At 35.6% G+C, this 12,226-nt stretch overlaps 1 protein-coding gene across 2 annotated transcripts in view; it reads left to right on the top strand.

Annotated features, from left to right (window-relative positions):
* EPC2 (enhancer of polycomb homolog 2) overlaps positions 1 to 12,226 on the top strand; it is a 112,456-nt gene that overhangs the window by 32,389 nt on the left and 67,841 nt on the right. For both annotated transcript variants that reach the window (XM_036858209.1, XM_036858210.1), the window contains exon 2: positions 8,580 to 8,739. In XM_036858209.1, coding sequence (XP_036714104.1) covers positions 8,580 to 8,739 — 160 coding nt within the window. The remainder of the gene's footprint in view (positions 1 to 8,579; positions 8,740 to 12,226) is intronic.

The following is a 12,226-nucleotide window of genomic DNA, read 5'->3' on the forward strand; positions in this document are numbered from 1 at the left end:
CTTGGTAATTGCTCTCCCTAGGAGTTCCAGTATTGTGTCGAATAGAAGTGGCAAAATCAGGCATTCTTGCTTTGTTCCTGATCTTAAAGGAACAGCTTTCAATTTTCCACCATTGAGTATATTGTTAGCTGTGGGCTTTTCATATATGGCCTTTATTGTATTGAGATGATTTTGTTCTGTTCCTAGTTTGTTGAGTGTTTTTATCATGAAAGAGTGTTGAATTTTTTTCAGCATGTCAATTGAAATAATCATGTGGTTTTTGTCCTTCATTCTCTTATTATGGTGTATTACATTAACCAATTTTCATATGTTGAGCATTCTTGCATTGCAGAAATAAATCCCACTTGGTCATGATGTGTAATCATCTTCATGTGTTCAATTTGGTTTACTAGTATTTTGTTGAGGACTTTTGCACTGATATTTATCAGCAATATTGGTCTGTAATTTGTTTTTTTGTATTTTTTTCTTTTACTTGTAGTATCCTTCTGCCTCCCCCCTTCCAGTTTTATTGAGATATAATTGATACAAAACATTGTATTAGTTTAAAGTGTACAACATGATGACTTGATATATGTATACGTTGTGAAATGATTACCACAATAAGATTAGTTAACATCTATCACCTCATGTAGTTACTTTTCTTTTTTTCTTGGGAGGAGGACTTTTAAGGTGTACTCTCCTAGCAACTTTCAAATATACAATACTGTATTGTTAACTGTAGTCACCGTGCTGTATATTAAACCCCCAGGACTTATTAATCTTATAACTGGAATTTTGTACCTTTTGACCACCTTTACCCATTTCCCTATTCCCCACCCTCCTTGTAGTATCTTTGTCTGATTTTAGTATCAAGTTAATACTGGCCTCATAAAATGAGTTTGGAAGTTTTCCCTTCTCTTCAGATTTTTGTTTTTTTTTTTTAAGATTTTGAGAAGGATTGTAGATGAGTCTTTAAATGTTGGTGGAATTCTCTAGTGAAGCCATCTGTTGATGAGCTTTCCTTTGTTGAGAGGTGTTTGATTACTGATTGAATAGATTCAATATCTTTACTGTAGTTCACGGTTTTAATTTTTTCATGATTTAGTCTTGGTAAGCTGTATATTTCTAGAAATTTATGTGTTTCTTCTGAATTATCCAATTTGTTGTTGTATAATTGTAGTAATCTCTTATGATCCCCACCCCCCACCCCCGCCACCCTCGTGGCATCAGTTTTAATGTCTCTCCTTCAGTTCTGATTTTTGGTATTTGAGTGTTTCTTAGTTCGTGTAGGTAAGGGTTTGTCAATTTTGCCGATCTTTTCAAAACAACTTTTAGTTTTGTTGGTGTTTTTTGAATTTCTCTATTCTTAATTTCATTTATTTCTGGTCTAATCTTTATTATTTCCTTCTACTAACTTTGGGTTTTGTTTGTTCTGTTTCTAGTTCCTTGAGGTGTAAAGTTGGGTTGTTGATTTGAGATCTCTTTTAATGTAGGTAGAAATTTATTGCTATAAACTTCCCTCTTAGTATTGCTTTTGCTGCATCCCTTAAGTTTTGTTATGTTGTGTTTTCATCTTCATTTGTCTGTTTTCTAAATTCCTTTGTAATTTCTTTCTTGACCCATTGTTCAAAAGTATGTTGTTCAGTTTCTACATATTTGTGAATTTTCCAGTTTTCCCTTTGTTCTTGATTTCTACTTTAATTCCATTGTGGTTGGAAAAGATACTTGATGTAATTTCAGCCTTCTTAAATTTGATAAAACTTGTTTTGTGGCCTAACATGTGGTCTGTCCTGGAGAATGTTCTGTGTGAGCTTGAGAAGAATGTGTACTCTGCTGCTGTATGAAGTGTTCTGTTTATGTCTGTTAGGTTCAGGTGGTCTTTGTGTTGTTCAAGCCCTCTGTTTCCTTATTGATATTCTTTCTGGTTAATGTATTCATTATTGAAAGTGGAGTATTGAAATCCCCCTGACTCAATAATTTCAAATGACCTCTCCTTGAGTCCACTGATTCTCTCTTCTGCTTGATCCATTCTGCTGTTGAACCCCTCTGGGTGGATTTTTTTTTTTTTTTCCCCAATTCAGTTACTGTAATTATCAGGTCCAGATTTTCCATTTGGTCTTTTTATGTTTTCTATGTCTTTCTTGATATTTGCATTTTGTCCATGCATCATTTTCCTTGATTTTGTTTAGTTGTCTATTTGTGTTCTCTTTTAGTACATTGAACTTTATTAAGACGATTATTTTAAACTTGTACTGTCAGAAAATTCACAGATCTCCATTTCTTTAGGGTCAGTTTCTGGAGATTTATTTTGTTCTTTTGATTGACCCATTTTTTTTCCTGTTTTTTTTCATGTGCCTTTAATTTTTGTTGTAATTTGTGCATTTGAAAAAGTAGCCACCACTCCCAGTCTTTATGAATTGGCTTCGTACAGCCTTTACCAATCAACTCAGGTAGGGAGTCTGGAAACCCCTCAAACCCTTTTTGGAGATACATCTTCTCTGGGCATCTGCACATAATTTCCCAGTTAGAGAGGTTTACTGGTTTCTTTATCAGGATCTTGTTGTAATCTTTTGCTCCCTCTGGTGTTTGTCAGTGGTACTTTAAGTTTTCTGGTGTTGCAACAAGACTCTAAGTTCTTTTTTGTTCTCCACAACCCCCAGGCATCCAAAGAATGCTGGTTCAGTCAGCCTTCTGAGTTAAGTGAGACAGAAGATAGTCCCTTGGGCAACTCCCCAAAAAGCTGGAATGTTAGACACACGTTCCACTCTTCTCTTTCCCTCCCAAGGGAGAAGCTGTGAGCAGAATGTTTTCTCCTGATTGCTCCAAGCAGTATCAAATCTTGTCTGGTTATGCAAGTTCTCGTGTGCCATTTTGCTCCCTGTTGGGCTTTTTTGGATAAGTAGACTCATATCTTTTATCTTAAATACTAGTTCTGTTGCATTTTCTCTTTTTCATTTTGTTCTTTCTTCAAGGACTCCGATTATATGAATGTCATTTGTTCTTTGCCTGTTTTTATATCCTATCATTTTCTTTCTTACTCATTTTAGTTCTTTTTTCACCTTATTTTTATTCTCTTGATTATTTGACAGCCTTTATACAACATACTTATGTCTTTGTTTGAGTACATTTTGCATTGGGTTTCTAGTAATTTTAGTTTTCATCTCTGAGGTAACTGTCTTTTTCTTTCTTTTCTGAGTTCAGTCAACTCTTGCCATTTTTTTTCCCTGAGTTTTTTGCCCCCTTATCTGATTTTAGTTTTTAAGTTTCTTATTCAGGTGATTTTTTTTTTTTTTTTCATATCCCTAAGTGTTTCTTTCAGGGATATTTAAGTTTGGGACATTCTTAGTTTTCTTCTCCACCTCCACTTTGGAGTAGAGAGAGTTCATTATTAGATGTATAGTTGAATCTCGTTTTTGGGGTTTTAATAATAGTAATAGACTTACTAGGTTTTTTTCTGTTCGTTTTTTATAGATTCAGGGTGGTTCACAACATTCCTAGTTCAATGGTGCCATCTTCTGTCTGTGTAGACTGTGTAGCATAATCTGCTTTTGAGGAGTAGGCAGAGAATAGCTTGTCTCGTTCTGGCTCTTTCTAGCTAGTATTTCAAAATCTCCGTCATTTGGTTTTCTGCAGGACAGGTGAGGTGGTCTCAGTTTTTATCTTTTTCTTCTCTGCAAGGATCTGAAACTTCCTCTTTTGATTTTGATCTCCCAGAATTTTGCGGTATTCTGTTTTGTGCTGATGGCTCATCTCTAATTCAATTTGTTATAGTGGCTTTTTAAGTTTCTTAGTCCTTTACTAGTAAGTTTACTATTATAGTGAGGTAGAGTAGGTAAATGTAGTTATTCAGTCAGGTATCTTTAATTGGGAATTTTGGATGTAAATTTTTAAAACATCAACGAATAATGTTTGACTTTGTATGCAGCCTAACCCAATAGATTCTGAAACCCTACAAGTTGGGGCATGAGCTTGGCAAGATGGAAAAGAGACATACAAATAATGATTCAAATTTCAGTCCTGCTGATTTCCGTCATAGAAATCATAGAGTCTTAGTTTACTCATCTCCAAAAGAAAAAATATTTCTACTCTGTCCCTGTAGGGTTGTGCCTGATACTTATTATACATGACTAGAAGTCATTAATTATTTAGCGTCTTTTAGTTTGCATTTAACGGCTTTTCATGTAATTTCATGTGTTACTAGGAAAAGTATAAAGGACAGAGAAAGTATAATATTTCTAGGGAAACACAAAAAGTGTTTAGGTATAATATGGTAGGTTTCAAAAGGATATTTCAGAATGTCAAAGTAACCATGAGAAGTGATTTTTGTGTATTTTGGTGGAGAGTTCTTTCATTTAAGATGTTAAACTTTGAGGGTGTGGAGAAAAGGGTACACTCTTGCACTGTTGGTGGGAATGTAAATTGATACAGCCACTATGGAGAACAGTATGGAGGTTCCTTAAAAAACTAAAAATAGAACTACCATACGACCCAGCAATCCCACTACTGGGCATATACCCTGAGAAAACCATAATTCAAAAAGAGACATGTACCAAAATGTTCATTGCAGCTCTATTTACAATAGCCAGGACATGGAAGCAACCGAAGTGTCCATCATCGGATGAATGGATAAAGAAGATGTGGCACATATATACAATGGAATATTACTCAGCCATAAAAAGAAATGAAATGGAGTTATTTGTAATGAGGTGGATGGAGTTAGAGTCTGTCATACAGAGTGAAGTAAGTCAGAAAGAGAAAAACAAATACAGTATGCTAACACATATATATGGAATCTAAGGGGAAAAAAAAGGTCATGAAGAACCTAGTGGCAAGATGGGAATAAAGACACAGACCTACTAGAGAATGGACTTGAGGATATGGGGAGGGGGAGAGTTGAGATGTGACAGGGTGAGAGAGTGTCATGGACATATATACACCACCAAACGTAAAATAGATAGCTAGTGGGAAGCAGCCACATAGCACAGGGAGATCAGCTCGGTGCTTTGTGACCGCCTGGGGGGGTGGGATGGGGAGGGTGGGAGGGAGGGAGATGCGGGAGGGAGAAGATATGGGGATATATGTATATGTATAGCTGATTCACTTTGTTATAAAGCAGAAACTAACACACCATTGTGAAGCAATTATACTTCAATAAAGATGTTTAAAAAAAAAAAGATGTTAAACTTTTATAGCATTTTTCTTTTTCTTTTTTTTCTTTTTTTTTTTAGTTTATGAAAGAAGTGTAGATTTACTATTTACTATAGAAAATTTCTGAAACTGCAAAAGGGGACACAGAAGAAATAATTATAGCATTTTGTGGAATGTTCTATTCTGTATTCTTCCAGGCTTTTTTCGTGTCAATAGAGGTCTAAATTATGTTGTTTTTTACTACTACCTAAGAGTTCCATTTTATGGATATGCTAAGTCTGTATTTATTGCTATTTAGACTTTTTTTTTTTGGTGCTATAAACAGTACCATGATGAGCATTTTCATTTAGTCAGTGTTGCCCATTTGTTTGTTGCCTTTTGATGAATTCCATTAGTGGAGTTAGTGGGTCAAAGGCATGCTTTTTTAAAGGAAAGGAAATTAGGTAGTGCTTCGTTTTTAGTTATTTTTAAAAATTAGGTAACCTCACCAGTGTATGATGCAGCATGTAACAAGGAATCAGCATTACTCCTGTCAACATCTTCCCCCAATAAAATGACAAATGAAAACTGGTACCTACTTTGAGCCTTTTGTATGTTTGCCACTGATTATCGCTATTATATGAAACATGGTCCTCAAGAAGCCATATCATTGTTTTTTTTGTGATTTTTTTGGATTGAGAGACTGATAATCTGGGGAAGGTAATGATAGCTGAGAATTTATTCTTTGAGCTAAATTTGGTCTGTAGATTAAAATGGGGGAGGTGTCATGATCTGGCTCCTTAATTTCTGGCTGCATCTGTCATCTGTAGTCCGCATTAAGAAGGAAGTCATCCATGATCTGTTTTTAAGTTTTTTCATTTGTAAAATTAATGTTAAATCTTAATCTATTAAAGATATATTTCAAAAATTGGATAATACCTAAAAATGTTTTGTATTTAGGGCAAAGTCAAATATATATCAGAAGAATCTCTTCAAATAAAAAATGTGCTCAGTTTCCTTTTTTCACCTGTGTCTGTAGATTATTAGCATTACAAGAACATGGTTTTTTATCTGCCAGACTTTTCTAATAAGGATGGAATAGTCAAGGAACACTGGAATCGGAGTCCTGAAATTTGGCTCTCTTATATATCATTCCTATTTGCTAAGAGCAAGTCACTTGTTTCTTGAGTCTCATTTACAAAATGGGATAATATCTACGCCTGTGTCCCAAGATTGTAAGGAGCTAATAGACATGTGATTGTGGATGTACTTCGAGAGCTATAAAACATTACATAAATGCAGGGTGGCATTGCATATTGCATCACTTTCTTTAACTGGGAGAGGTGAAATATCATGAAGGAAATAGGAAAGTATAGGCTTAAATAATGCTAGAAATTGCCAATCTCAGTCAAGGCCTGGCTTCCTAGTTTCTTGATGCTGTTTGTTTGCGTGTTTGATCCCATCACAACTTCTTAGATGATAGTAGTTTTTATATGGGGAAATGTACTTAGTGCTCCAACTTGGGATTCTACCCTATGAAGAAAAATGTATTTCTTCCTTGCTCTGAAGGTGAAGAAACAGATCTAAGCCAGCACCCACCCTCATGTCCCTTTGTTCAATATTTGCCTTTTATTGAATGTCTCTGGGCTTTTGTCCATTTTGGATATTCTGTTTTCTCTGCCTGAGTTGTTTTCTTCTTTTCCTCTTTTGCCTTGCTAAAAATCCCTGTTGATCCTAAAACTCTTAGTTTACATTTTACTTCCTTTGGACATCTTTATCTATCCTCCCAAAACGAGTGGTTTGACTAATTGAAAAGAGATATGCTTGTCAAGCTCAGATCGCGTACTCAGGTACCACTACCTAAGTTCCTTAATGGCAAAGTCTGTCTCTCATTCACTCATAATTCTCAGGGACAGGAGTAGTATCTGGTGTCTTCCAGGTACTCTGAAATGTGTTGAAAGGATGGCTACTGATAAGTAAATCTTAATTTATGCATTGCAGCATAGCCAGTACTCTTTCTTTCTTTTTTTAATTGGGGTATAGTTGTTTTACAATGTTGTGTTAGTTTCTACTGCACAACGAAGTGAAGTAGCGTTCCCTGTGCTATATAGCAGGTTCTCATTAGTTATCTATTTTATACATATTAGTTAGTGTATATATGTCAGTCACAATCTCCCAGTTCATCCCACCTCCCCCTCCCCGCTTGGTGTCCATACATTTGTTCTCTGCACCTGTGCCTCTATTTCTGCCTTGCAGACAGGTTCATCTGTACCGTTTTTCTAGATTCCACATATATGCATTAATATATGATATTTGTTTTTCTCTCTCTGACTAACTTCACTCTGTTTGACAGTCCCTAGGTCCATCCACATCTCTACAAATGACCCAATTTTGTCCCTTTTTATGGCTGAGTAATATTCCGTTGTATATATGTACCACATCTTCTTTATCCATTTGTCTGTTGATGGGCATTTAGTTTGCTTCCATGACCTGGCTATTGTAAATAGTGCTGCAGTGAACATTGGGGTGCATGTGTCTTTTTGAGTTATGGTTTTCTCTGGGTATATGCCAGTACTCTTTTAGGTAAGGAAATAACAGAAGGCCTCTCTGATGAGATGAGACTTGAAGGAATTTCAGAAACAATCCATTTGGATATTTAGGAACCTTAAAGGAGAGGAGGAGTGTGGCTAGAATAAAGTTTGGGAGGAGAAAAGTAAGAAATAAGGTCAGAGAGGTATAAAGCCTTGTAAGTCATTGAGTGATTTTAACCTTTAATCTAAACATGAAGGGGATCCTTTGGGGAATGACATGACCTAATTTACTACCTTCCACAAGGTAAAGGTGCTTTGTTGGGAATGGTCCATAGGGGGTCAAGGGAGAAAGTGTCCATTAAGTGGTGGAGGTAATGAAAAGTTACTAGAATCTGGGTGTATTTTATAAGAACTTTTTGTTTCACCTTTGTTAAAGAATATTTCCTGCCGTGATAATAATATAGTCTGTTGAATATAATTTTATCTTTTCTTTGAGTTATTCAGAATTTTGTACTGTTGAAGTTTGAGATATATAAATGCAGAAGATACTTAAAATCTGTGATACAAATTCTTTTCCTGTTATTTGCATGTTCTTCTGTAATCTGGTTATTGGTGATAAACACCTCAATTAATTTAGCAAATGGGATCGATTTTCTTGTAATGTTAAATTCTTGAGATGTTAAATTCTAGTTTGTGAATATTTAATCTTTTTTTAAAAAATCCTACTTATTAAAATTGTAATCATCTAACGTGGTATCAGTATGAGTACAAGTATTAAGGGAGAATGATAGCAATGTTTTCTGAAGGTCTGTGGCAAAGGAACTGTTTAGAATTGATTCTTAAAGCACTGTGCAATTATTAAACAAAGTAAATTGTAAATAGAATTTTGCATTGAATTGACATTATTAAAACAACTCATGTTGTCTACTTTACATTTTCCAGGAACATCATTTACAGCGAGCTATTTCAGCACAGCAAGTGTTCAGAGAAAAAAAAGAGAGCATGGTCATTCCAGTTCCTGAGGCAGAGAGCAATGTCAACTATTACAATCGCTTGTACAAAGGAGAGTTTAAACAGCCAAAGCAGTTCATTCATATTCAGCGTAAGTTTGTTAATTCATTGTTTTCTGTTTGTAATTTAAATTTATCAACCAGTGAAAAATCCTTTCTTTTCGCCCAAAGAGATTTTAATTTTTCAGTTCATACGCACTGATTTATAGAAATGTTAAACATGAAAGAATAAAATCCCTCTATGCTTACATCTCAACTTCAAGATCATTTTGAGTGTGAGTTGCATTTGGAACATTTGATAGTTATGTAGTGTAGGATTTTCTGTAGCACTTACACTTTATTATATAGCTAAAAGGTGGTAGATTACCATACCCAAATAAAAATTTATTTTTCAAGGCCTAGTGGCAATTATGCTGATTAGGGGCAAGTCTTCTAAAATTTTTAGAATTAGATCCTACACCTCTACCTTCATGTAGTTTTTATGGAATTCTAATTCTGCCTCCTTTGATCCTCTTATTTTTCTCCCCATTGTTACTATTTAAATGATCACCGTCTCTTGCCTTAAAACTGTTTCACTGATCTCCTGACTGTTCTATTTACTATCCACCATCTCCTATCCTTACCCTCTTCTAACCTATCTTCTCCACAAGGTCCACTGGCACCAGAGTGGTCTTCCTAAAGTGTCCGTCTGATCAAATCATGATCTGGCTTAAAATCCTACTGTTGTTCTTTATTCTACAATAGGAATTTTCAGCTAATTTTGCAGACAGAATGCTGGTGTCTTGGTATCTTGTCTGGCTGTGTTTAAAAAAAAAATAACCTTGAATAGTTTGTTAACATAGAGATTCTAGGGCTGTGCTTCAGGCCTGCCTGTATGAGAATCTCTGGTATGCAGCCTGGTAATAAGTATTTTTAAAAAGTTCTCCAGGTGATTCTGAAACATCTCCAGATTCAAGGCTGACTGTAAGATCTACTATTTTTCATCAATTCTAAGATGTGCCTTTGTCACATTTGAAATGAGATTACATCTTAAATTGCTTTTGGATTAAAGTCTGGTTTGTCTAAAGAGAATTTCTACTTGTTTTTGCCAGTCATCTGGGGACCAACCTGAGACCACCTTAAAGTCTTTACTTTTTTGTTTTGTTTTATTTGTTTGTTTTTGGACCACACTGGTAGCTTTAGTTTTATTTGTTTGTTTTTTTAGACCACACAAGTAGGCTGTAGACCTGCTTGGAATTCAGTTCTCAGCGAGAGATTTTTCCCCTCTCCTTCCACCTAAGGGCAAGTTGAGAAATATAGTTTCATGCTGTTCCTTTCTACATGGCTGGTTTATTTCTTTATCTTACACTGAGGCTGTTGCCCTTTGGTAGTATAGCTTTATGCAGGAGTATTCTATTAAATTTATTGATAGACCCCAATGTAAAGCTTTTCTTTTTTCTTTCTTGCAGTACATAAAGTAATGGTGCATCTTATATAGATTTGACAGAATTCAGTAATAGCCAAATTCTCTAATTCGAGTACAAGGCCCTTTGTGATTTGTTACCTGCTACCCCTTTAACCTCATTTCCTATTGCTCTTTGTCTCACTCTTTGCACCATAGGGAATAACTTAAAATTATCCACATTTGCCTGTTGTTTCACATTTCCTTGCATATGCTATTCAAGTCTTCTTTCCCTTTCTGTAGCTCATTTAAGACCTAACTCCCTTTTGAAGCTTACCCTGATTTCTCATTCTACCTCTCTTCTTTGCTTATCTTAGCACCTTGTACATACCTCTATCAGAGGACTCAGCATACTTTATTGCATTTGTTTGTAGCCATTCTTTCTCTCCTTTTAGACTGTGAGCTCCTTGAGGGCAGGGACTATGTTTTATTTTCCCTTTGTATCTTTAGTGTTAAATGCATGGCTTATAGATGCTCAATAAATGGCATGTTTGTTGACTGGTTCAATTGTTTTTAAATGGCTTAAAAGCCCTTAGGTGTCAGAACCATTTTCCAGAGACTTTTCCCCTAAGCATTCAAGAGAAATACACTTGCAAAAATTATTTGTGTGATTTGTTTCCACTATGACTTTGAGTCCCTTTAGAGTGTTGAATTTTCCTTGGCTTTGTATCAGGAACGAGATAGCTGTCCTTAATATGAATTTTAAGGAGTTTTCAAGCCAACGTATCCCCTCCCCCCTTTTTTTGTATTTTAATAACAATGTAGCTGGACAATAGGACCATTTGTAAAAGCCATTGTAGGAAACTGGAACCAGAAATCGGATGTAACCCATCTGGGTGGGGCCCATTAGATACAATAAACATTAATCTTGTGTTGTTTTTTTCATTTCATTTTATTCTATTGTTGTAATAAATGGAATAAAAATAATAGAAAATTATTTTAACTTTCATTTTTTCTCTTTTAGTCTGTCAGCATATATATTTTATATACTATACTAAATTGTACTACACATACAATTTTTTTCCTGCCTTCTCTACATATATTTTAAGTTCCTCAGGTTTTTATACAGTCTCCTATTGTCATTTTCAATGTATATATAATTTTCTATCATATTTATATTCCATTATTTGCTTACCTCTATGCCTATTATTGACCTTAAGTTTATCTGTACTAAAATTTAACCTCGTTATTGTTGACTCTTTTTTCAAGGAAGGCTTGATATAACTTCTTTCTAAGTCCTTGAATACAAGGAATTTCAGAAAATATTGCTCTGGATTTTTCTTTTTCTTCTTTTAATGATAGATTTGAAAGAATCGCCTCCCATTTCCCTGGCTAGAAAAACACAGTTGCCACAGTAGGGCGGCTTAGCTCAGGCCCATCACATTGCTTGCCTGGGCTTTGGCAGACACCTTTGTATTGGTCTGCCAAAGTATTGTATTGTATTGCTCTGCTCTAGTCTTTGTACCTTCCAGTCATCCACACTTGCCACTGTTGTGATTGGTACCCATTTAGAATTTTTCAAAGACTCACTGTTGCCTGTGGGATAAAATTTTAACATATTTGTGTGGTGTTTAAGGCCCTCCTTTGTGCCTGTCCAGTCACAATTTGCTGTGTGTTCTTCCACCATGACATCAGCCTAATTGAAATGAACTGTTGGAGGTCTGTTTCCTCCACTAGACTGTAAGTTCCTCAGGAACAGAAGCTGCATCTCATTCTCCGTACAGTCCTACACTACAGTCTCAGAACACCGCTCCCCACCCCCCATTCCTCTAACCCTTCACACTTCCAGCTACAATAATAATGAGCTCCTTTTAGATCTCTGACTTATCTCTTATTTTTTCATGCCTCCAGGCCTTTACATAGCCCTTTACTTCTCTTCTCCTCTTTTTAAAATACAACTTGTTCTTCAAGGCTCGTCTCCAGGACTACCTTTAGGAGCCTTTTCCTGACCCCTCTAAGCAGAGTTCTTGGCACTGTTTACCTCAAGCCCTCCTGTGTTGTGTGCATCGGCCACCTGCAGTTGTAATTGTTTGCCCTCTGTTGCTTCACTAAGTCATAAGGCTCATTGAGAGGAGGGACTTCTTTTTTCCCTTTTAATTTTACTGCTTACTGTAGTACCTAGCATATGATTAGGTATG

This window comes from Balaenoptera musculus, chromosome 7, assembly GCF_009873245.2.
Source record: "Balaenoptera musculus isolate JJ_BM4_2016_0621 chromosome 7, mBalMus1.pri.v3, whole genome shotgun sequence".
NCBI lineage: Eukaryota > Metazoa > Chordata > Mammalia > Artiodactyla > Balaenopteridae > Balaenoptera > Balaenoptera musculus.